Raw genomic sequence first — 26,456 nt, 5'->3', positions numbered from 1 at the left:
GGTGAAAATGGGTGGTTTGGGCCTAAGCCCAAACACACACACGCACCACACAAACACACATGCACGGCATGCACATGCATGCAAGCATGCATATACACACACGTACGCATGCACTTAAACACACACACACACACAAACCACAAAGGCCTTAAGGCCTCACACAAGGACCGGGCTTTAAGCCCTTTCACTCAATAAATGGCTTTCGTCACCCTTCGGGTGTCGGCCAGCACGTGATCATCTCTTTGTCCCTAGGACATCGGGATCGGGGCGTGTCATTTTGGGACCACTCGGTCCGTGTGTTGGGATTTGGGGACTCGGTCCAAGTTTTGGGAATTACAGCCAAAAAAAAAAAAATCAGACATTAGACTATTAGAGGGACCACTTGGTTCCCATTTTACAACCCTTTCCCAATTACAGCCAATTACAGCCAATTACAACCCTTTCCCGTTTTACAACCCATTTTACAACCCTTTCCCACTCGGTCCCCATTACAGCCAAAAGATCAACAGCAAGCTGTTGCACGCAGGCAGACAGCAATCACAGAACATTGGGCATTGGCTGCTCAAGTGCAAGAGCATTCACTCACCACCAACCCCTTTGAGTTTTGAGGTAAATTAATTTTTAAAATTTGAATTATCAATTCATAATCTAATATAAAATTTTGCAAGTGATATAGAATTATATGATAATTGATGTATAGAATTGTTGTTGATGAATTGAATTCTTGACTAATTTAATTATTTCATTTCATTTCAAACCCAATTTTTAGGTTCAATTTTTATAATATGTTAAACTTTGTGTTAATGTTTTTATAATATATAATATGTGTTGGAATGATAATTTTGATAGAATATTTTTGTTATATCATGTGTAGGTAATTTTTGCAAACAAATTATCGAAGCCATGTCTTTTAGGAAACAACTCTCTGGTAATATGAAAAGGAAAAAAAAAGGTAAAGGATAACGAAATTGCCGAAAGTTTAAGAGGATCTGTTAATAAATTTTTCTCTACAAATAATGAGTCAGTTAAAAATTTGAGAGAAAATGATGTTGGTGAAGAGTCACAAAATGTTGTTGGGGAGTCTCATGATCATGAAAATGGTAGTGATTTAGAAGAAAATGTTGGTGATGAGTCTCAAGACCATGAAAATGGTGGTGATGTGGATTTAAATGTTGATGATGATTATATTGGTTGTATATGATTGTATTTTTGATTGTCGGGGTTTAGGTACTATGTCCCCCCGTTGTATATTTTCTCAAGTAATATAATTTGGGCGTGAGGGCCTAACCCCCTAGCTTCGACTGGGTTCTAGCCCTTGTTAAATTTTTTTTTTTTAACATATGTTTCCGTATTAAAAAGGGCACATTTTGAGCTTTTGCACTGGGCACCCAAAAACTCAGGATCGGCCCTGGCACTTGCTGCTCTTCTTTGAATAACGAAGCATGGTTTCTGAAATTTTATTTGGAAGTAAACACTTTTCAAAATGTTCCTGCTTTTCCACTAAAAGGATACTTTGGCTTTGGAATTGGAATCATGTGCCTTATCCACACTACTACTACCATGCATGGCATATATCCACCAATGACCATGAGACCACACACCCACTCAGGTTGATATGCTCAATTCGATACAACTGTTAATATTGAATTCGTTACACTATTACGTAGTGTTATTAATTTATATCATTGTCGTTTATTGTTATGCTAGAAACATCGGTTTTATGTTTTCCTTTTTTCCATTGTGGTGATCCCAAATTCGTTTGGACTGAATGTATTTTTAATTGGTATGCAAGGCTCGTCTTAAACAAAAGCATGCATAAAAAAAAATACATTATAAAAATAGGGGGAAAAACAGAGAAAATAAAGAGGGGGATGTAAAGTGAGAATGGAATCTAATCTCTCCCCCACCCCAAACCTACCAAAAAACATTCGCTTCTCTCCATTACCATTTACCTCTTAACAATGGCACATTCAAGATTTGAATTTTGAGTGGTCTCAGGGTTAAAGGTCTAAAATTTTTAGATAAAAACAGAGTGCAAAGAGGGCAAAAAAAATTTCTGTTTATTTATTAAGGCATTTCGTCAAATACTTGATGAGTGATATTTATAGAAATGTCGAGTGTTTTCAACGCAACATGTCAAGATACTAGCATGTATTACATCAATCACTTGATAGATACAGAAAAATTTGTATAAAACATTCGTAGAGTCCTTAAAAGACATTTACATTTGTATCTTCTGAACTACGAATAGTCGTGAGACCACCCAAATCCTAGTGTGCATTTGCCTCTGCTCCTCAACCAAATCTACTAACAAGGCCTGCAACGGATATCCGGCTTTCACAAGCGAATACGGTCGACCCGGATGAGCTTGATGAGGGATTCGACAGTGTACCAAGCTAGGGTCCGATACGACCCGGATGCTGGCAGCCCGGGTCCAGACCGTTTGGGTGATTTTGCAACCCAAGGAGAAAGGGCCCAAGCATTGGTGAGTTGGAGGGACCCAAGGCCACACAGTTGTTCATTGGAGTGTGCCTGGCAATCATTGTGGTTTTATCTGCAGTGCCACCAGAAATGGTTGCCGTGGCCTTGGGATTTTACTACTTCCGCCACCCCATGTTCCGGGAGCCTATGCAGCCGGCGAGCCTGAACTTCTTCCGGCGGTTGTCGAGCTTGTCCGACCGGTTAATGTAGTGGAAGGGAGGAAGCGAACTATATATATAAGAGCATTTTTTTAGGTGCCACATTATTGAGGGTGTGACAAATTACAAAGCCAAACAACTGTGCTAAGTTGAAAAGAGTGGTCTATTTTAAAATTAATATCTTAAAATTTGATCTACACGTGAAGATGCTCGTGTATAATTTGAAAGATGAGTATTAAAATTATTGGTCTATTTTTATTTTCATGTAAGTATTTGAGTGGCAGTAATATTTCTCGTTAAAATGATTGTTTGCTAGCCAGTGATAATTAGGAGGACGATTTTGTTGCGTTGAAATTAATAAACTGCATGAGAGGGCGAGAGTTGGAGGATAGATTCTTAGGCTTGCTCTTCCTCCTCTCAATCATCTTCAAAATTCACCACATTTTCGATTTTGATCGGAGGAAGCTCCCGGTTTGCAACATTTGTTGTGTTTAATATGGGAAAGACGACTTTGTTAGAAAAACATGACAGCTCTAAAAAGGAAAAAGGCAACGGTGAGAAGGATGAGAATGAGAAGACGGAAAAACACGAGGATGGAGAAGATGAAACATAATAGAAAAAGAATGAAGACAAGAAGACCAAGGAACGTGAAGGTTAGGAGGAGGATAGAGATGGTGATCCTGTATAATTTGATCTACACGTGAAGATGCTCGTGTATAATTTGAAAGATGAGTATTAAAATTATTGGTCTATTTTTATTTTCATGTAAGTATTTGAGTGGCAGTAATATTTCTCGTTAAAATGATTGTTTGCTAGCCAGTGATAATTAGGAGGACGATTTTGTTGCGTTGAAATTAATAAACTGCATGAGAGGGCGAGAGTTGGAGGATAGATTCTTAGGCTTGCTCTTCCTCCTCTCAATCATCTTCAAAATTCACCACATTTTCGATTTTGATCGGAGGAAGCTCCCGGTTTGCAACATTTGTTGTGTTTAATATGGGAAAGACGACTTTGTTAGAAAAACATGACAGCTCTAAAAAGGAAAAAGGCAACGGTGAGAAGGATGAGAATGAGAAGACGGAAAAACACGAGGATGGAGAAGATGAAACATAATAGAAAAAGAATGAAGACAAGAAGACCAAGGAACGTGAAGGTTAGGAGGAGGATAGAGATGGTGATCCTGAAAAGGAGGAGAAGAAAACGAAGTCTCAAAGGTAAAACCTAGCTAGCTAGCTGGCATTGGTGGCAAAGAAACAAGGAAATTGCCTAGTGCCCGTTCTATTGAGACTTTTTTGCAATAAGACTTGGAGATGCTTCAAATTTGTAAGGAAGTTTAGTGTTTTATATAGAGCAGTGGTAGCTACAATTTTTTTTATATTCTACACATCCTTCTTAATTTCTGATCGCCGAACATAAAGAATTAAAAATAATCAATAAAACATATATTAATAGGGATGTGTGCGAAATATTATAAAGGGTGTGCGGATAGTACCACCATTTATATATGTGAAACATTGTACACCTAATTTTTGTTTTTGTAAACTTCCATGTAACTAGAAATTTATATTTAACAATTTGCACTATTTTTAAAGTTGTCACTTATTCAGTTTTAATATAGGGAACTTGATTTAGTTATGATATAAAAAATTGTTATTGACACTTCATAGCGTCATTAAACAAATTTATTTATTTGTTTATTACAGAATACTACATAATGATTCCACTTAAATGTCAATTGTTGGATGCGCGCGAACCTGAACCAAACTGGTCACGAGCTAATGTGATTTAACCCAAATGGTCCGGTGGGTTAGCTAAATTTCACTGCATTTCTCAAGCTGGTTTAGAGAGCTGCTCTTCTAAAGTACTCATTTTGAGGATATGCGAAGTATTTTTTTAGATAAGCCATCATATTAATACTATTAAGCTACTAGCTTAAATAATTTTTGTTACACAGAAACAAAAAATAAGTAAAAAAATAAATAAGAAAAGAAAAGAATGTTTCATGTCATGTCGAATTTCTTTCATTTGCAAAACAGTCTCCTCATCGAATATCTAAACCCTGCAAACTCAATTGCATAAAATCCTAATAACTTTACACATCTAATTTCTTCCAATCTTTTATAATAATATTCAAACCCAATTAGTTACAAAGCACGAAACAAATTGAGATTGTGTGGTTTCGAGAATTGGGATCCCATTCTTCTTGAACGTGTGAACCCTTTTTCATATGAAATTTTGAGATTTTTTTTTTAATTTAATCACCTTGCAAAATTCTTCTCTTTCAGTGTAACAAAGATTATTGAAATTAATAGCTTAATCTACCATAAAATTAATCTGATGACTTGTATGAAAAAGGTCCTCATAGGTCATCAAAATGAGAACCTTAGAAGAGCGGTTCTATATAGGTATTATCAAAGTTTATAATTGAAGTGGTCCTCGTACACACGAAGTCTTATTATCTAATTTGTAATGACCTGAGTTTCAACTATTTCCCCGCTCTTCCTTTCCGTTTTGAAGTCAACATCTTTGAAGCGTCATCATTTGGATAACGACCTTTCATAGCAAACGATCCACCACAGAGAATTTCCACTCTTGTCACAACATAGTACTTTTATGTATTACTTTCTCACCAGCAAGGAAACTTCCTCACTAAATCCCCATGCAAAGCACCCCACATTATATAATTTTACTCTGCACACCCAGTTCAGTAACAAGCAATGAGTAACACTTCGGGTGTGCGCTACAACATTGGCAAGGATGCCAGAGGTTCAATTTACTCTGCACACCCAGTTCTTCCTTCTTCTCTTTGCCTCCTCTTTCCCTTTCTATCAATCCTAAACATTTTCTTGTATTTTTTATCAGATCTTCTCTACAAGGACTATGTTCATGAACTGCCAATTCGGTTTGAATCCAAAGACTTCAACTGGATCAGTGACATCTCGTGCAAAGGTTAGTCTGACTGATCTCTGTGATTTGCTTCTTCTGTCAAAGTATGAAACTGCGTTGAAACTCATTTTTTCGCGACGGTTTGATGTGCAGTTAATTTGATTGCTCCTGGACTCAGCACCCTTTTCAGTTTTAACGTGCCGGATTATGGCCAGGTAAAAATTTCCCATCATTTTCTGTCAGGATTGTTATTAGCACTCTAAAGTAGTCATCCTGCGATTCTCCGTGCTTTTCCATTTGAACTATTTTTCACCTTGATGTTGCTCTAGAATCTAGATCAATAGTCTTTAATGTTGTGACAGATGGAACTGCAATACGAAAATGGTGTTGCCGAGATTGCTGGAGGAATCGGGTTGAAAAGAAATCCGCTGAAAATGTGTGAACCGGTTGCACTCTTTTCTGCAGTGATAGGAGGCAGTTCTGTGTGCTCCATTGGAACCGACCTTGCCTTCGACATATCTGCGGGAGCATTAGCAAAATTCAGTGCCGGTTTCAGCTTGAACAGTGACTTTGTTTCTGCTTCCTTATCCTTGTGAGCAATCCTGTGAGAGCTTGGAGAAGAGAGAATGTTTACAAATTATATATACACACACACACATATACACACACGCGCACACACAAACACACATGCACACACAAAAGCAGCATATGTAACTTTTTGAATATGCAGGGACAAGCTTGACACTGTAAAAGCTTCATGCTTCACCATGGTCAACCCCCTGAGCAACACAGCCCTTGGAGCAGAGTTGAAGCACCGGTTTTCAACCAACGATAGTGCCCTTGCTGTTGGTGCCCAGCACGCGTTTTTTCCATCTACACTGGCGAAGGCTCGAGTTAGCACACACGGGAATGTTGGCGTTCTTATACGGCAAGGGTTTTGGCAGAAATTGTTCCTGTCTATGTCCGGAGAAGTGGATTTTATGGGCGTACAGAGAAGTCCAAGATTTGGACTCTCTCTTTCTGTTAGGCTGTGAAATAATCTAATTTGTAAGCAAAGTCAAATGATCAGATTGCGAAAAAGAGTAAAATTGCGATATGTTTCTATGAAGAAATTCATGCACTAAACAAATAAAAACGCTTTTAGAGTCGTCTGTAAAAGGCGAAACTGTACATGATTCAAGTTAATACACGAAGAATACTCTTATTGTATAAGATCATTATACGCTCACCAGAAAGTGTAAATGCTCACATATAATATTAAACAATTAAACCACAAAAAGAAAACTAAAAACAAATAAAGCACGCCGCAATGACCCAAAAGAAGTTCCTGCAGATGAGCAACAAAAAGCTTGTAGAAGAACCCTACTACTGGTGAGAACCCTGAAGAAGTCCATCACGAATCTGAGAAGCAACATCGCGTACAGCACCAGGTCCATGGGGAATAAACACGGCAGAGGATTTAGAGGCAGCGCCAATTTCCTTCATGGTGTCAAAATACTGTGTGACAAGGACCATGTCCATGACATCCTTTGAGGTTGTCCCTGGAACATTGACGGAAAACCCCAGCACACTATCTCTCAAACCATCTACAATTGCTTGACGCTGGCGAGCTATACCCAGCCCAGAGAGATACTTTGACTCAGCCTCACCCTCAGCTCGTTTAATTTGCAAAATCTTCTCAGCCTCTGCCTTTTCATTAGCTGCCACCCTCATTCTTGCAGCTAAAAAATAGAGAAAATACAGTAAAACAATTGAAACCGAACATATCACATATGTAGAACAATAAAATACGTTAAAGGAACTGCATAATCATCGAGAATAAGACTCATACCAGCATTGATTTCATTCATTGCCCGTTTCACATGCTCATCTGGTTCTATGTCAACAATGAGCGTTTGTACAATCTCATAACCATAAGCAGACATAGCCTGCAGCACGAAAAGCAACTTGGTTAAAATCAAGTTGTATTTAGAGACCACAGTATTCTATGACTTTTGCTTTGCCACATTACTTTTTCGAGCTCATTTTCCACCGCTTTTGCAATTTCATTCTTTTGCTCAAAAGCAGCATCCAGATTCAGCTTTGGAACACTAGCTCTAATCACTGCGGAAATGGAAAAGGCAAATTCAATTAGCTATAAATACTTCTGATTAAAAAAACTAATATACGTGTATCCAAAAGTTGCATATATCTGATTTATTAAGAGGGATATTTAGTTTATACCATCAAAGACATAGGCCTGGATTTGAGACCTTGTGTTGCTGAGTTTGTAGAAAGCATCATCTGCTTTGTTTGCTAGAGCACGATATTGAATAGATGCAACGACGTTAACAAATACGTTGTCCTGAAAAGTATATTACAAAATATTTCAAGTTTCACATATAAAGAACTTGAAATAAAAAAACATGCAATGAGACAGCAAATTCAGTTTCTTGTCCGAAAAAACTTTGGAGAATGAAAGTGTCCAATATTCAACTAGAAGAAATGCAATGAGCACAAATGCTACGGATTAAGTCATCTCCACTAATGAAAGTTGACACACCTTTGTCTTGGTCTCACAGCGCACGTCCAATTGCTGCAAACGAAGAGAGAGATGGCCAGCAAGCTGATGCCCAAGAAACCAAGGCAGGTAATGACATCCTGGCTCAAGAACTTCCACAAACTTTCCAAATCTCTCCCTTATAGCTACTGTGGATTGATCAACTTGTACACAACAGAATAAATTACCCATGTTCTCTTCACTACTGTACCTCCAAGAAAGATATACGCAAGTCAGGAATTTGCTGGAAACAAACAATTTATAGGAAAGGAAAAAGGATTATACAGTAATAATCATGATTTCAGATTTTCAACAGCGTTAGAAATCTTCGTATAAGAAGAACAAAAATCATGAAAAATTACTAGATATTGGTAATATAGTTGCCTGGTCGAAGTTAATAAAATTTCAACACAAGAATACTGTTCAATCAAATAGCGGGTATAAAGAAGAAAAAAAAAAGTATCAAGCTTCCTGCGTAATTAATCTAAGATTCGGATAGATATAAATTAATATAAAGTTGTTGTAACGATTTCCTCAAACAAATTTACTTTCAGAAGAATCAAGCAACATTATAAAAAAGTAAAACGAGAGGAAGTCAATCAATATAAAGGACTTGGATTGTCTGCCCTCCCATTTCGGTGCCCTTTCCGTGCCCTCCTGTTTTGTGTGGTCACGGTTAAGCCACGTCAACATTTTATATTGTTTTTTTATAAAAATAATAAAACAAAAAGAAATAGTATATAAAACGTTGACGTGGCTTAATCGTGACCACACAAACAGAAGGGCACGAGGAGGGCACCGAAATGAGAGGGTAGACAATCCAAGTCCCAATATAAATTAAAGATATCCAATCCCACTTTACAGAAAATTCTTTCTAGCTGATTATTCAAGGCTTTTGAGTTTTTTATACTTCACAATACCTAATTAAACAAGTAGCAGAAGTATACAAGAAACTACATAGATCACAAGTTCAAGACCAATAATCCATATCAAGAACCCACTAACTTCAAAGTCATCAAAGACAATAATACTAGTGTTTCTCTCTCTACGTGATTAGGCATGAGCTAGAGAGATTTAAAACTCATTAGTCAAGCAAAAGAGACAACAGAACTGAGGCATGATTGAAACATGGACATAATTCAAGTTGATCTTTCATAACACCATCCTAGATTCCAAGTAGGTTGTATAAAAAAGATGTTTTAGATGCAAAACACATTTTAAAATACCGAGAACAAGAACACAGACACCCCCAAAACTATTTGTTCACCTTGAGAGAGAGAGAGAGAGAGAGAGAGAGAGAGAGAGAGAGAGAAAGGAGAGACTACTAACAGAGGAGAACAACAAGAGAGGAAGGGAAGAAGGAAGAAAGATAGGAATGGGATGACCCAAACAAGGTAAGAATGTAAGATATATATAGACTCTGACAGTATAGACTTCTAAATCTCAAGTTTCAGGTTATACCACTCTGGCACAAATACAATGAAAACTTACAAAATCAATGAATTAGATACCGATAATTCGCCACTAGGTATATAACGAAGAACACTTAATACTATGAGCTGTAACAACAACTTCACACAATTAAATCCCAAACAAAATAAAAATTAACATTTAAAAATTGCAAATTCCTACATAAAACAAACTAGTTTACTGCAGAACAAGCCTCAGAAACATCGTAAAAGGTGTTTAAATAGCAAACATTGGCAGCAGTACATAGTATTCATCAAGATACAACCAAGAGATAACTTAGTATACAAAATCAAAGAACAAGAACAGACGCACATGTATCAAATGAATACATTCCACTCCCCCATCATTCATTGTCAGTGTCACAGCTAAGATCTAACACTCTTTGACCTTATTAACCACGAAAACGACATATGGACTGCATTTGTTTCTCCATTTTTTTTTTTTTATAATTAATGCAATATTTTAAACTACATGAGAGATATTCAAACTCGGGTACACACTGTCACGACCAACTAGCCTAACCCACATTGCACATTTCACATTTGTTTCATAGGCTTCACATATATACAGAAAAATTGAAACTTTCACCTTATATCAATTATTACTATTCCGTTGATTACATTTCCAAAACCCATGTTGCAATTCAAAAACAAAACAGTAATATTATTCTTACCATGTTTTTATACCACATTTATATACTACCTTATGTGGACAGCTACATCATTTAAATTAATCAGAATTTAATTTAAATTAAAAACCATTTAATAAATCAATAATTAAAAAAAAAACTAGAATTAAATAGTGATTGTGGCATACAAGGAGTCTTCTCCTTCCTTCCCCATTCAATCCTGCTTTTTCTCTTGTTTCTTCTTCTAGCCAATTCTTTCACGCCATATTTTTTTCACTCCAGTTTTTTTCATGTTAGTGTGGACTACCACAATCTCAACTAATTCTCATATGCCAAAGGTTCATCGACGCTCCCCTATTTGGATTATTGGTAAGCATTTACCATTATTTTTCAATGAATTTATATTTTTTCAGTCTGTTTATTCCTCTTCTTTCTCTCAATCTCCATTGGACTATTTACCTAAACCTTTGTTCGTAGAAAAATGACGCTGGGGGTTGAAGATTTAACACTCTGAGTCATTAATGACTCTTATCTTGTTCCTACCTATAATCAAATTAAAGGAATCTCAGACCATCTCCAAAGGAGATATTCAAATTTTGAACATAAAATTTAAATTTTGACAGCTTATGTGGCACTTTGACATCTTTTAAAGTTTTGTTCTCCAACCGATATGTCAAATTAAATTATTATTTTATTATTTTATAAAATAAATTATTAAACTAATTAAAATTTAATAAATAACATTTAAAGTTTAATCAGTAATTTGTTCACCTTCCTTGATTGAAAAAAAGAAAAAAGTAGGAAAATTGCATCGGTCAACTCAACATTAATTATAATAAATGATTAAACTAATTAAAATTTAATAAAATACATTTAATAATTAATAAAAAAACATTTGAAGCTGCGGTCAAATTTGACAGCAACCTCTTTTGCTGCCAATTCATGTCATCACCACATAGGATTTGACACTTCGATTGGAGAATATTAGTGTGGTTTTTTTTTTTACTGTTATAGCTGATATGTAGATTTTGGTATCTCTTTTGAAGATGCTCTCAAGTATGTGTCGTCAGGAAACCTTCATCCCTCGTCACAACACCACTAAAGTCAACTCTGATCAAGACCTGAAGAAGAATTTATCTTGCTACACAATGGGAATTGAGAGAAAGAAGAAGAAATAAACAGACTAAAAACAATTAAATTCATTGAAAAAAATGATAGATGCGTACTAATAATCTAAATAGGGTAACCCTTGAACCTTGTCGTATGAGATTTAATTTAGAATTTAGATTGTGGTGGATTTGACTGACTTGAAAAAAACTGGAGTGAAAAAATAGGGCGTGAAAGAAGAAACGGGAGAAGAAGCAGGATTAAATGGGAAGGAAGGAGAAAACTTCTCGTATGCCATAATCACCATTTTATTCCAGTTTTTTTTTTTAAATTATTGGTTTACTAAATAGTTTTAAATTTAAATTAAATTTTGATTAATTTAAATAATGTAACTGTCCACATCAGATGTCATATAAGATAGTATATACATGTGGTATAAAAACATGGTAAGAATGCATTACTGTACATGAAAACTTGAAAAGTATGGGTAGATGAAAAGTAATAATCTCCACATAGAAGTGTAGAAAACTGGTTGTATCAATAAATAACAACATTAAGGTCAACGTCACCAGGGCCGGCCCTGAGGGTAGCCTAAGTAGGCGCCTGCCTAGGGCCCCCACTTCGGAAGGGCCCAAAAAAAATTTATATCATGTAATTAACATATGAATACAAAAAAAGTAAGAAATATCATAATTCATTTGTTAGTGCAGTGGAAATGTTGATTTTTCTTGTTTTTCAAATTTATTGCTAATATGTCACATCCTGGCCCGGACCCCCACCACATCACGGACTCGACTCCACCGTAGCACAATATTGTTCGTTTTGGGCCCTGACCACGCCTTCACGGTTTTGTTTTTGGGAACTCACATGAGAACTTCCCAGTGGGTCATCCATCATGAGATTGCTCTCACGTGAACTCGCTTAACTTCGGAGTTCCGATGGAGCCCGAAGCCAGTGAGCTCCCAAAATGCCTTGTGCTAGGAAGAGGTGGGAATATACATATAAGGCTTACACGATTCACTCCCCTGGGCAATGTAGGATATTACAATCCACCCCCCTTAGGGGCCCGACGTCCTCGTCAGCACACATTCGGCCAGGGATTGGCTCTGATACCAAATTGTCACATCCCGGGCTTGACTTCACCGTAGCACGATATTATCCGCTTTAGGCCCCGACCACGCCCTCACGGTTTTGTTTTTAGGAACTCACACAAGAACTTCCCAGTGAGTCACCCATCATGGGATTGCTCTCGCGCGAACTTACTTAACTTCGGAGTTCCAATGGAACCCGAAGCCAGTGAGCTCCCAAAAGGCCTCGTGCTAGGAAGATGTGGGAATATACATATAAGGCTTACAAGATCCACTCCCATAGGCGATGTGGGATGTTACACAATCCATCTGTCCAAATGCATATAAAGTTATAAAACTCAAGTCTCCTTGTAATCTTTTTTCTTTCAACTTCTCATTCTCTCCATTTATATCGAATGTTTAAACCAACTTCTCATTCTCTCCATTTCTATTGAATGTTTAAACCAATTATCATATGGTCTTAAAGATTGTACTTTAAGGTAATTAAAACTTTGAATTTATATATATTTTTTCATTAATTTTTTATTTAATGAATTATTTTAATATTTAATTCGTTAGTTTGATGTTGATTTTAGAAGAAGAAAAAAAACACAAGAGAAACAATTGGCGTTGAATTTATTATACTCGTCAATCAAGTTTTATTGTTCTTCTCTCTCAATCTTAAACTCTTAACTGCAAACATTTAATACATTTGTGTCTAAAAATGTGAATCGTGTAATTGTGAACACGGAAAATTCCTGAAACGAAAGAGACAAGAAACGACGCGCACAAACAAATATTAAGTATTTGATGATTTTGGGTTACAATCTCTCTCAAATTTGATCCTCTGATTCGATCTCCGTAAGGTGTTGATTGGTGGGTGTTTCGTTGATCCAAGGGCCGTCGAGGCTTAATCTTGGATGAACAGTTGGAAGTTTCTTCAAAGGGCCGTGGGCTTGATCTTTGAAGGTGGATTTGAGCGGATCTTCAAGGGCTTTTGGGCTTGATCTTTGAAGAACAGTGATGAACGGATCTCCAAGGGCTTTTGGGCTTGATCTTGAAGAACAGTGATGAACGGATCTTCAAGGGCTTTTGGGCTTGATCTTGAAGAACGGTTGGATGTGTGGATTTGTCGACGTTGTTGATCCAAAGGGCCGTTGGGGCTTGATCTTGGATGAACGGATGATGAACGATGGTGCTTTCTTCAAGGGCCGTCGGGGCTTGATCTTGAATTGGTGGATGATTGTTGATCCAAAGGGCCGTTGGGGCTTGATCTTGGAAGAACGATGAACGAAGAACGAAGAACGCTTTCTTCAAGGGCCGTCGGGGCTTGATCTTGAAGGTGGATGATTGTTGATCCAAGGGCCGTCGAGGCTTGATCTTGGAAGAACAATGAACGAAGAACGAAGAACGCTTTCTTCAAGGGCCGTCGGGGCTTGATCTTGAAGGTGGATGATTGTTGATCCAAGGGCCGTCGAGTCTTGATCTTGGAAGAACGATGAACGAAGAACGAAGAACACTTTCTTGATTCTTCGGGAACCTGGATGCTTGAGAGCTTCGGAGTTTCAGAGCTTCAGAGCTTCAGAGCTTCAAGGTGTAATATCAATTGGTTCCCAAATGAATGAAATTGGGCTTGTATTTATAGAATTTTCCAAGGCCTAATTTTGAATATAATATTCCAGATGAAATAAGTCGTTTCTGCCAGGTATTGACACGTGTCCTATTTGATGACTTTTCCAACTCATTTCAATTTTCGTTGAGTCACATGCTACATGTAAAATTTATGTAATACATGAGCGTTGACACTTTGATTTATCGGTCAACATTTATTTACCGAAATTTCGATGTCTACAAATGCCCCCACTTCAAGGCACGTCGTATACATGTGCTTGTCACGTGTAGGAGATGCGTTTTGAAGTCCCTTACTGTAGATGTCGATCCAAGGGCCGTCGAGGCTTGATCTTGAATTGGGCTGGAGATTTCTTCAAGGGCCGTTGAGGCTTGATCTTGAATTGGGCTTGAGATTTTTTCAAGGGCCGTTGAGGCTTGTTCTTGAACTTTTGTTTGAAATTTCTTCAAGGGCCGTCGAGACTTGATCTTGAAGGTTGAAATTGGACCACAAGGAGCTTCATGTGGTAGATGATTTTTTGCTTTGGTAGTGGACGAATCGGCACGTATTTTGTTGCGCTTGTTGACCTTCCACAGCTTTGATCTTGAACTGGGTTGGAGGTTTTTTTCTAGATTCCTCCAATTGTTGATTTTCCACAGCTTATTCTGGAACTAGGTTTTGATTCAAGGGTGGTAGACACTTAGTCTTGAATCGGACTTGTGATTTCCTCAAGGGCCGTCGAGGCTTGATCTTGAATTTGGCTGGAAACTTCTTCAAGGGCCGTTGAGGCTTGATTCTTGAAGGTTGACTCGAACACATGGCAAGCAGGCACGAGGTAAAGGTGACAACCTGTTTCTTTGTTCAATCTTTCTAATTCACACCTGAGCAGTTTGGTCAACGGTATGATCTTCAAGATTGATGGGCTTTTCTTCCAGTCGGTGACTTGATCTTTAAGGATTCGATTCAAGGGTGGTGAATCGACACGTGCAGCTCACAACGCCTAGTAAGTCGACCCAAGAATTTGAGGGTCAAAACGAGTCCTTCACACAGAGTGATTGCAACTTTGATGATATGAGATACTTTTGATTTTGAAGAAGTAGCGGATGAATCGGCACGTGCTTTATGCTTGTCTCCACATGCTTCAATGTATCATTTCCCTTGCCTTATCTATTCTTCTGGCAGAATGTGGCATGTGCTCGAGTTTCTCAGTTCAGACTCCTTCTGCTGAGTTGATTGTGCATGCCGCATTTCCTTATTTGTTCTCCAGGCAGATGTGGCATCTTCTCGAGTTCTTCAGCTCGGACTCCTTCTGCTGAGTTGACTGTGCAGGCCGCATTCTTCTCTGCTTGTTTCTTCAGCACGTTGTCTCCACATGCTGCAAGGTATCATTTTCACTTGCCTTATCTGTTCTCCAGGCAGATGTGACAGCTTCTATGGAAGTACAGCAGCAGTGGGAGACGAGTACTCGAGAGCAGTGCTAGGCAGGCAATCAGGGAAGGGTTCCAAGCAGTCGGTTCCTTACCCGAGTTTGAGTGGAAGTTCCGGCATATTGTTTTCTTTATCCTTGTCTTTGTAGGTAGGAGCAAGGACAAAGGAAACGACAGGGAGAACGCATGATATGAGATACTCTTGCTTTCTACCCTGGTGATATGAGATACTTTTGCTTTGAAGTTATTGGCTTACAGAGGTACCCCAAGGAATAAGGAACACTAAGTGACTCGAGAGGCTTCGTTGGGAAGGCATTCTCGGAGATGAAGAAAGGTTCTGTATGTCTGCCTCGCTATGGAAGGTGAAGGTGGACAGTTATAGGAGGTCCCTTAATACCTGTAGAGGTACTATTCTTTCACTTGTGTCGGCAACTAACGCGTGATTGAACAGTAAACTTTCACGTGCTTTCTCCTTCACCGAAAATCTTCGACAAATTGCCCGTGATTTGCGCAAAGTTGAGTGTGCATATGACAGGTGATGATGCGGCTGAAAAAGACTAGCGCCTCTTCGATATCTGGGATCGGCGCTTCGACAAATTACCCGTGATTTCCGCAAAGCTGAGTTTGCGTGTGACAGGTGCCGACGTGTCTGGAAAAGCAAGATGCTTCTCCGATTTCTGAGCTTGCCTCTTCGATTTTTGAATGGCCTCTTCGAATTCAGAGCTCGCCTCTTCGATCTCTGAAATCCCGTCGAGTGCTGATTTTTTATAGAGGCAGGCAGTTCATTTCAAAGCACACTTGAATTTTTGCTTGTACCTTCTTGCACTTCTAAGATCTCGATTTGTCCGACCTCTTCTTTCTTTAACACCTTTGAAAATGTCTGGCCCATCCGATCGTCGTTTTGACTTGAATCTTGGTGAAGAGGCAGTCCCTTCTTCTCCAGACAACATATGGCGCCCATCCTTCATATCCCCCACTGGTCCTCTTACCGTTGGGGATTCAGTGGTGAAGAATGATATGACTGCTGCGGTGGTGGCCCGAAACCTTGTCACTCCCAGAGATAACAGACTACTTTCCAAACGGTCTGATGAGTTGGCTGTTAAGGATTCTCTGGCTCTCAGTGTGCAGTGTGCAGGTTCTGTGTCTAATATGGCCCAACGCCTATTTGCTCGAACCTGTCAAGTTGAATCATTGGCGGCGGAAGTGATGAGTCTCAAACAGGAGATTAGAGGGCTTAAGCAGGAGAATAAACAGTTGCATAAGCTCGCACATAGCTATGCGACAAACATGAAGAGGAAGATTAACCAGATGCAGGAATCTGATGGTCAAATTTTACTTGATCATCAGAGGTTTGTGGGTTTGTTCCAGCAGCATTTGCCTTCGTCTTCTGGGGCTGTCCCGCGTAATGAAGCTCCAGATGATCAACCTCCGGCTCCTCTTCTTCCTGGAGTTTCGCCGAGTGATAAGGCGCCACCTGATCATCCTTGAAGATCCCCTCCTGTAAATTTGATTTGACTTTTTTTTTTTTTTTTTTGTACTGATGTAAAATGTACATTTTTTTGTAAATTTTCAAAGAAATCAATAGATGAGCCTTATTTCATTCTTTGTGTGTGTATATATATATATTTATTTATTTAGTGCCAAAAGCATAAAGAAACTTTTTTCTTTTTTTTTTTTTTTTTTTTTTTTTTTTGCAGATGGTGCGTAATGCACCGTCTTTTTATTATATATGTATATATATATTTTTAATCATTGTGCACCCATTTTTTATTTATTTTTTTATTTTTTTATGGTTGCAGAGCACCAAACATCAAACATTTTTTTTCTTTAATCATGGTGCCAGACGCACCAAAGATAAAACCCTTTTTTTTTTTCGGTGGTACTCACACATACCAAATCAAAATTTTTTTTTTTATTATATTTTCTTCTTTGCTTTCGGTGGTGCTCACACTCACCACCACTCATACCACACCACCATCCTTCAATCAATGATTCCTGTCATCATTTAAAAAAAAAAAAATTATTATTATATATATATTTTTTTGCTTTCTGTGGTGCTCACACTCACCACCACTCATACCGCACCATTTTTTTTTTTTTTTTTATAATTATTATTATTAATTTTTTTAAATATTATTATACATACATACATATACATATATATATATATATGTATGTTCGCTGCATGGGATGAAGGGCGACCATCTGCCGCGGGGGTGGAAGCTTACAAAGAGCAGGCGAGGATGACGGATGAAGCATGCACAGAAGCTGGAGCAGCGGGGGCTCTCTTCAAAGCAGTTCTCGCGACCCGCAAGGTCTTTTCCGGGTCGGATGGTCTCAGCCCCAGGATTTGGACCAAAGGGTGTTCCTCGCGATTTGGAATGAGATCGCAGCGATCGGGAGGTTGAGTGAGTGACAGTGTCGAGGAGGAGAGGGATGCAATCCAAGTCCCACGGTACAGTAGCGAGGCAAAGAAGGACTTCGAACCCAAGACCCTCGAACTGAGCGGAGGCAAGGTAGGGACGACCTCGATGGTGGAGGAGATGGTGACTTGGGCTGAGCGTGTTCATGGGGAAGAACGTGGATGATGAGCAAGACCCGAGCTTCAACAACCATTGAGCTTTAACGGCTTCAACCCTCGAAGTTCAAGAACGGCGCTACCATCCACGTCACCTATGTCATGTCGAACTGGATGTCGCAGAGACGGCGGAGAGAAGGCAGAGAGGATCCTCGTTCCATTTTGACAATGGTGTGGATTGGTGTGCCCAGCTGCATCGCCTGGTGGATCGCGGTCGGAGTTGGCGAGAGGTTGGAGTGCCAGAGATTTACCGCATCCTGTCCACGTACTCCTGCAACGGCATGGCTGCTGCTTCTTCAATGGAGGAGTTTCTCAACGGCGGAGAGCGGGGAAGATGATCCAAAGGGCAGGAGAATGATGAGATGGGCATGGGGTTACTGACAGATCCGAACCCGCCAGAAAACCAGATTTGAAAACGCGACGTGCACTGCCGGAGAGGCTGACACGTTGGCTGTCGTAGCTGCAGCGATGGCGGCGGTGCCATGTAGTTTGGATGGAGAACATGACGATGGAGAAGAGGATGACTGTGGAGATGGCACGACGTGGCGTAGTGGATGATGTGTTGGCGGAGGAAGATGCAGCGGTGGCTTAGCGCTTCTGGATTTGCTTCTGCTCGATCTCGGAGCGCTTTGAAGAATCGCTTGCTGCTGGTGTCTTCTTTGAGCCTCTGCCGAACTCCTTTGTTAGGAATTAGTTGTTCTTCATTGCAATCTTCCAGATCAGTTGTCCCGGAACGGTAGCCATCGCACTTAGATTCTGTCTTGTAGTTGCAGAGAGACTGAGTGAGAGAGGAGGCAAGGCTTGGAGTCGTACTGGGTCTCTGACGGTGGTTCTGACGGCGTAGAAATCAAGCCCGCCGGAGCCGTCGAGTGTGAATTCAGCGAGAGTGGCGGGCGGGGTGGCTCCGTTGCCTGAGCACTCCAATTTTCCTGAGCTGCAGTCGGCTGTGAGGCAGGAGAATTTTCCGACAGAGTCGTGGGAGCAGAAGGTTCGGCCCCAGAAGCGGTTGCCGGAATCGGGTTGCGTCGGCGGAGAAGTCAAGTTCGAAGCTGTGGTCGTTAACTAGCAGAGGCTGCATGTTCCTGCTCTGCACCAGAACGACGCCGTCCGCGCCGCAGCTGTTCTGCTCCTGAGCTTCTTCAAGTTTCGGATCCAAAGCCCGTAGTCCAGATCCAGATACGGATCCATTTCCTGGAACAAGCACTGCCCCGAGTTCAGATCTGGATTTTCCACCGCCTTGGGGTTCGGGAGCAGCCACGAGGCCGCGTGGATCTTGGAGTTGCAGTTGACGCAGAGGAAGGCGGAGTCGGTGCGGCAGTACAGAGTCGCCGTCGCCGATTGGCAAGAGTCGCAGAGCTTTGATGCCATGACCGAAATCTGCTGAGGTGGTATTGCAGCTATTGACGATGATCAGGAGAGATCGACGGTGACTTTAATGTCGGATCCTGACAGGGAGGAAGATGGCAAGGTCTTTTGGGCTTCTTGCCGGGTTTGGTCTTGGCATCTGGGCCTGTGAAATAAAAGGAGGCCCGGGCTCTTACTCCCTTTCTATTGGTGGAGACGAGGCTTAGGGCCGAGTGAGGATGAGAGCTGAGCTCGCTAGGGAGAAAGAGCTGCGAGAGACTTGGGCTTTGACAGCCGAGCCTGGGTTGATCTGGTTTTGGACACGGGCTGCTTCTGAGGCCCTTTATATATATATATATATATATATATATATATATATTAATACATAAAACATATGTTTTTTTTTCTTCTTTTTTTTTTTGTAAATACATAAAACATGTATCTCTTTTTTTTTTTTTTTTAATTATTTTTTTTACATAATAACATACGTTTCTTTTTTTTTAAATACATAATAACATATGTATTCATTTTTTTTTAAATAAAATTGACTCTATTTAATAAAGCATTTATTTTTTATTTTGATGTGACTGAACTTGTAATTGAATATTCAAGCTACCTACGTACCCTTCCAAAGAAAGAGATCAAGTCAAAACGTAGTTCAAATACATACATATATATATTTTTTTTTTGGTATTTTCTTTTTTTTTGTGCCGTTTGCAGTTTCAGCTCGTGCAGACAAGGAGCTTTGGGTTGTCGCCTTTTAGGCTCGTGCAGACCAGGAGCTTTGGTGTTGCCTTTTATGCTCGTGCAGACCAGGAGCTTTGGTTCGTGCAGTTTTAGGCTCGTGCGAACAAAGAGCATTTGGTGCCGTGTTGCAGTTTCAGCTCGTGCAGGCAAGGAGCATTTGGTGCCGTGTTGTAGTTTCAGCTCGTGCAGACAAGGAGCTTTGGGTTGTCGCCTTTTAGGCTCGTGCAGACCAGGAGCGTTGGTGTTGCCTTTTATGCTCGTGCAGACCAGGAGCTTTGGTGTTGCCTTTTATGCTCGTGCAGACCAGGAGCTTTGGTTCGTGCAGTTTTAGGCTCGTGCGAACAAGGAGCATTGGTTGGTTCGTCAAGCGATCTGAGAAAGTCGTTCCTCGCAATCTTCATAGCAAGGAGCTTTGACCGTGTGTTTGAAGAAGTTTTCGGGCAAGAAGTCGCGCATCGTGATGGGGATGGACAGTCTATGTGTCGAAATTTCATCATCTTCAACACGTTCACGTTGCTTTGAAGGTTGACAAGAGCTGCTTTGCCCCCTTTCCGATTGGCGGACTTGTGGAGGAGACATATGTTTCTTGTGCAATTTCTTAGGAGTGACTTGAGTCCATCCTTCTACTTTGCTTGTCTTGGAGGATGCCCCCAACGGTTGAGGTGAAACCTTTGAGTCGGAAGAGCCAGAAGTGAAGGTGGTACAGTTTGACTCCCCCACATCGTCAAGATCTAGCTCGATGATTCCTTTCTGAGCCAGCTTCATGATGAGATCTTTCAGCACGAAACACTTTTCTGTCGGATGACTGATGAAGCGGTGGAATTTACAGTATCTTGGACTGTCAGTACGATTCATCTCTTCCGGCCGTCTGCACTCAGGCAAACTGATCACCTTCTTGTCCAATAGGTCATCTAGCATGGCAACCACATCAGAGTCGGGGAATGGATAAGTCTTCTCCTCAAGCTCCTTCAAAGTGCGTCTACGCGTCTCTTGATCACGAAAAGCTTCGGTTTGAATCGCCTTGCCTCGTGTGGATATTTTGACGGGAGATGTGTTGACCGTCATCGCTTCCTTGGTGGGTTTCCATGCAGCCTTTTCCACCTTTGTCCCAAGAGCTTTGTCGTTCTTGTAGTCGGCGATCGGTTCTTTCTTCCCATGATGGGCGATGCTCAACTCCATGTCATGGGCGCGAGTGGCCAATTCCTCGAAGGTCCGCGGTTTAATGCCTTGAAGGATGTATTGCAAACCCCATTGCATGCCTTGGATGCACATCTCGATTGAAGAGGTTTCCGAGAGCCTGTCTTTGCAGTCGAGGCTTAAAGTGCGCCATCTGTTGATGTAGTCAATGACTGGTTCGTCCTTCCACTGCTTTGTGCTTGTTAGCTCTAGCATGCTCACAGTGCGGCGAGTGCTGTAGAAGCGGTTGAGGAATTCCCGCTCCAATTGCTCCCAACTGTTGATGGACTCAGGCTCTAGGTCCGTGTACCATTCAAAGGCGTTTCCTTTTAGCGAGCGCACAAACTGCTTGGCGAGGTAGTCCCCTTCGGTTCCTGCGTTGTTGCAAGTTTCAACGAAGTAGGCAATGTGCTGTTTTGGGTTTCCCTTTCCATCAAATTGCATGAACTTTGGTGGTTGATAACCCCTCGGCATCCTTAAGGCGTCGATCTTCTTTGAATACGGCTTTGAGTACAACCCGGAGGTATTTGAGCTCCCTTCGTACTGTGCCTTGATGGTGTTGGTGATCATCTTTTGCAGCTGCTGGATAGAAAGAGATCCCATGAGTGCCGCTGCTTGGTCTGGCTCGGGCTTCCCATTGATTTTCTTCACCGGGGGTTCTTCGTCTCCGCCAGCTCCTCCCTTTAGTGGATCATCCTCTGGGTCGGGTTTATCGCCGTCTTGTGCCTCCAATCGGTTGACTAGTGCTGCAATTTGCAAGTCTTTTTCTTCCACAATTCGGGTTAGCCTTGCGATTGCTTCATTCATTTGAGCCAGCTGCTCATCGATTGAAGTTGCTCCAATGGTCATGACTTGCATGGCTGAACTGTCGCTTGAACCGGCATCGGAGAGCATGGATTCGGAGTATTTCCTTGGGCTTTTCCCCCTTGGTGCCCTTAGTGAGGCTAAGGTGATCAAAGGCTCGTGCCTTGGGTGCTTTTGTTCCCTTGGCAGAGTTGATGCAGAGGTGAAAGAGGCGGCAGAAGTAGCTCTTGCTATGCTTCGAGTCGTGATGCCCAAAGTGACACCAGTTGCGACGAGGACGCTTTTGTTCTTTGCGCCGGTTGCGGGAACAGTTTGAGCCTTCCTTGATGCCATTAATTTTGGAAGCGCGCTTGAATTTCTTGAACGGAGAAAGAGATGAGAGGCAGAGATTGTCCCACTGGGCGTGCCAATTTGTGAACACGGAAAATTCCTGAAACGAAAGAGACAAGAAACGACGCGCACAAACAAATATTAAGTATTTGATGATTTTGGGTTACAATCTCTCTCAAATTTGATCCTCTGATTCGATCTCCGTAAGGTGTTGATTGGTGGGTGTTTCGTTGATCCAAGGGCCGTCGAGGCTTAATCTTGGATGAACAGTTGGAAGTTTCTTCAAAGGGCCGTGGGCTTGATCTTTGAAGGTGGATTTGAGCGGATCTTCAAGGGCTTTTGGGCTTGATCTTTGAAGAACAGTGATGAACGGATCTCCAAGGGCTTTTGGGCTTGATCTTGAAGAACAGTGATGAACGGATCTTCAAGGGCTTTTGGGCTTGATCTTGAAGAACGGTTGGATGTGTGGATTTGTCGACGTTGTTGATCCAAAGGGCCGTTGGGGCTTGATCTTGGATGAACGGATGATGAACGATGGTGCTTTCTTCAAGGGCCGTCGGGGCTTGATCTTGAATTGGTGGATGATTGTTGATCCAAAGGGCCGTTGGGGCTTGATCTTGGAAGAACGATGAACGAAGAACGAAGAACGCTTTCTTCAAGGGCCGTCGGGGCTTGATCTTGAAGGTGGATGATTGTTGATCCAAGGGCCGTCGAGGCTTGATCTTGGAAGAACGATGAACGAAGAACGAAGAACGCTTTCTTCAAGGGCCGTCGGGGCTTGATCTTGAAGGTGGATGATTGTTGATCCAAGGGCCGTCGAGGCTTGATCTTGGAAGAACGATGAACGAAGAACGAAGAACACTTTCTTGATTCTTCGGGAACCTGGATGCTTGAGAGCTTCGGAGTTTCAGAGCTTCAGAGCTTCAGAGCTTCAAGGTGTAATATCAATTGGTTCCCAAATGAATGAAATTGGGCTTGTATTTATAGAATTTTCCAAGGCCTAATTTTGAATATAATATTCAAGATGAAATAAGTCGTTTCTGCCAGGTGTTGACACGTGTCCTATTTGATGACTTTTCCAACTCATTTCAATTTTCGTTGAGTCACATGCTACGTGTAAAATTTATGTAATACATGAGCGTTGACACTTTGATTTATCGGTCAACATTTATTTACCGAAATTTCGATGTCTACAGTAATGTTTAAATAATGCTTGTATATTTATCTTCTTTTGATATTAATTTTTAATGATATTTGATGTGAAAATAGAACTTTTTATTTATTTAGCGAATTCTTTTTTTATACAAATCAATATACAAAGAACTAGAGATCAGAGAATTTTAAAACCCTACTTCGAAGGCTCACCTAGGACCTCCAAATTCTCAGGGCTGGCCCTAAACGTCACTGGTGCAATTTGTCTCCATAAAATTAAAATATTGGGTCAACAAATTAATAAAATCAGTTGAAAAGTCTACATTTGGTATGATTGGTTTTGGTAACTTAGTTTTTTACAATTATACGGTATATTTTAGATATTACAAGTTACATGATGAGAAAAATAAAGAAAAATATCGTCCGTTTCATGGTAGAAGAATCTACCGTTGGGCACCGCAATCTAAAGCATAGACTAATCAAAATAGGATTAGTTTGGCTTCTAGAGATAAATCATCTCTCTAAAATATCCAAATTTATTCTTTAGTTTTGGATAATTTCAAGCTGACATTTTAGATCAGAAGCAGTGTTATATCAAAATTTTCATCACAAGATGGAGTCCTTAATGACTCAGAGTGTTAAATCTTCAACCCCTAGTGTCATTTTTCTATGAACAAAAAGGTTTAGGTAAATAGTCCAATGAAGATCGAGGGAAAGAAGAAGAATAAACCGACTAAAAATATATAAATTAATTGACAAATAATGGTAAATGCTTACCAATAATCCAAATAGGGGAGCATCAATGAACCTTTGGCATGTGAGAATTAGTTGAGATTTGGTAGTCCACACTAACGTGAAAAAAACTAGGGTGAAAAAATATGGTGTGAAAGAACTGGCGTGGAAGAAGAAACATGAGAAAAAGCATGATTGAATGGGGAAGTACGAAGAATACTTCTCGTATGTCATAATCATCATTTAATTCTAGTTTTTTTTTGTTGTAATTATTGATTTATTAAATGACTTTTAATTTAAATTAAATTATAATTAATATAAAATGATATGGCCGTCTATATCAAATGTCACATAAAATGATATATAAACGTGGTATAAAAACATGGTAAAAATAACATTACTGATCAATAAATAACAACATTAAGGTCAATGTTACTGGTGCAATACTTCTCCATAAAATTAAAATATTGGGTCAATAAATTAATAAAATCAGTTGAAAAGCCTTTACATTTGGTATGATTGGGTTAGGTACTACCGTTGAGCACCGCAATATAAAGCATAGACTAATCAAAATAGGATTAGTTTGGCTTCTAGAGATAAATTATGGGGTGTGATATCCACACTCTTTTTTACTTCTTTCACACCTTTTTAATTTTCGACCGTCGGATTGGATGAATTAAAGAATATCAAAAGACAGAAATTAACAAGGAGTGTGAGAGAAGTAAAAAAGGTGTAAAAAAGGGTGTGTGGATAGCACACCCCTAAATTATCCGTCTAAAATATCCAAATATATTCTTTAGTTTTGGATAATTTCAAGCTGACATTTTATACCAGAAGCAGTGTTATATCAAAATTTTCATCACAAAATGGAGTCCTTAATGACTCAAAGTGTTAAATCTTCAACCCCCAGTGTCATTTTTCTATGATAAAAAAAATTTAGGTAAATAGTCCAATGAAGATCGAGAGAAAGAAGAAGAATAAACAGACTAAAAATATATAAATTCATTGAAAAATAATGGTAAATGCTTACCAATAATCCAAATAGGGGAGTGTCGATGAACGTTTGCCATATGAGAATTAGTTGAGATTGTGGTAGTCCACACTAACGTGAAAAAAATTGGAGTGAAAAAAATATGGAGTGAAAGAACTGGCATGGAAGAAAAAATGAGAGAAAAAACATGATTGAATGGGAAGGAAGGAGAAGACTCTTCGTATGCCACAATCATCATTTAATTCTAGTTTTTTTTTTAATTATTGATTTATTATATGATTTTTAATTTAAATTAAATTCTAATTAATTTAAAATAATGTGGTTGTTCATATCAAATACCACTTCAGATGGTATATAAATATGATATAAAAGCATGATAAGAATATCATTACTGATAACAAAACAAAATTTCCGGGAAAAAAAAAACAGAACTTTGCCTGGAAAATGTGCAGATATCGTAAAAAGCAAATAATTTCGATACAAATTGCTTAATTAAACGAAAATCGCAAATCAACCCATCATCCAAAATTCAGAATTGCAGAGAATGAGATGCGAAAGGTACCTTTTTTGCAGACCTTAGGAGATTTCAGTTCCCCCTTCGACGCTTGAAGACGAAGAAAGATAAGAATTGCGGTATTTAAATTGAATAAAACCCGGGGAAAGTGATAAGCTTTGAGTTTTCCATCGGAGCGAAAGATCGTGTGCATTTGTACATCTTCGTCATAATTATTATTTCTTATTTAATACGTTTTTCTATAAATGTTCTCTCAGCTGCAAACGATGAATTAGCAATGTTTCAGTATTTCACAATAAGACTATGACAGTGTGAGGTCATTTCGTGAATAAGGCCAAATAGGTGGTGTCGTTCTGTATGGACCCAAAATTACATCATCGGTCCATGCAATCAAAATCATTGAGTAAACATAACTTCTAACTGTTGGATAGGAAAGTAAAGATAATTTTGTTATTGTTAAAAGATAATATGATTTTTATCATAATAATTATCTTTTAATATGAATTATCTTACATTTTCTTAAACGGGATAGATAGGATGCAGAATATATCCCTAAGCAAGCAGTACAGTTCAAATTGATTTGGGATGTCTAGCGTGTGGTGGTGGTGACAGATTGATAAGTAGTCAGAAATGAATTTAAAATAAATTTGAAATTCATTAAATGAGGATTAAGATAAATGGATGAGTGATGGAATTATGATGAGATAAGAAAGCCT

General features: G+C 39.7%; 2 protein-coding genes across 9 annotated transcripts; one reads left to right on the top strand and one right to left on the bottom strand.

Moving 5' to 3' along the window:
- Positions 1-5,283: 5,283 nt before the first annotated feature.
- On the top strand, positions 5,284-6,737 carry LOC103422842 (mitochondrial outer membrane protein porin of 36 kDa-like). Its single transcript, XM_008360895.4, has 5 exons — positions 5,284-5,405; positions 5,502-5,588; positions 5,679-5,740; positions 5,888-6,117; positions 6,256-6,737. Exons 1-5 carry the CDS (start codon positions 5,357-5,359, stop codon positions 6,557-6,559), a joined length of 732 nt encoding a protein of 243 aa, XP_008359117.1. The 5' UTR covers positions 5,284-5,356; the 3' UTR covers positions 6,560-6,737.
- On the bottom strand, positions 6,647-26,051 carry LOC103422841 (hypersensitive-induced response protein 1). 8 transcript variants are annotated; one of them, XM_070812469.1, is made up of 8 exons: positions 25,789-25,954; positions 25,266-25,337; positions 24,281-24,366; positions 8,068-8,269; positions 7,749-7,869; positions 7,537-7,628; positions 7,357-7,453; positions 6,647-7,246 (listed from the first exon to the last, which is right to left on the bottom strand). In XM_070812469.1, exons 3-8 carry the CDS (start codon positions 24,301-24,303, stop codon positions 6,891-6,893), a joined length of 891 nt encoding a protein of 296 aa, XP_070668570.1. In that variant the 5' UTR covers positions 24,304-24,366; positions 25,266-25,337; positions 25,789-25,954; the 3' UTR covers positions 6,647-6,890. The 8 variants fall into 8 exon arrangements, with proteins under 8 accessions (XP_070668570.1, XP_028948481.1, XP_028948485.1 ...); XM_029092648.2 differs by having other exon boundaries at positions 24,281-24,351; positions 25,789-25,928; XM_029092652.2 differs by lacking the exon at positions 24,281-24,366 and having other exon boundaries at positions 25,789-26,008.
- Positions 26,052-26,456: the final 405 nt, after the last annotated feature.

Source organism: Malus domestica, chromosome 14 (assembly GCF_042453785.1).
Source record: "Malus domestica chromosome 14, GDT2T_hap1".
NCBI classification, from domain to species: domain Eukaryota; kingdom Viridiplantae; phylum Streptophyta; class Magnoliopsida; order Rosales; family Rosaceae; genus Malus; species Malus domestica.
This window is presented reverse-complemented; position numbering and strand designations above follow the sequence as displayed.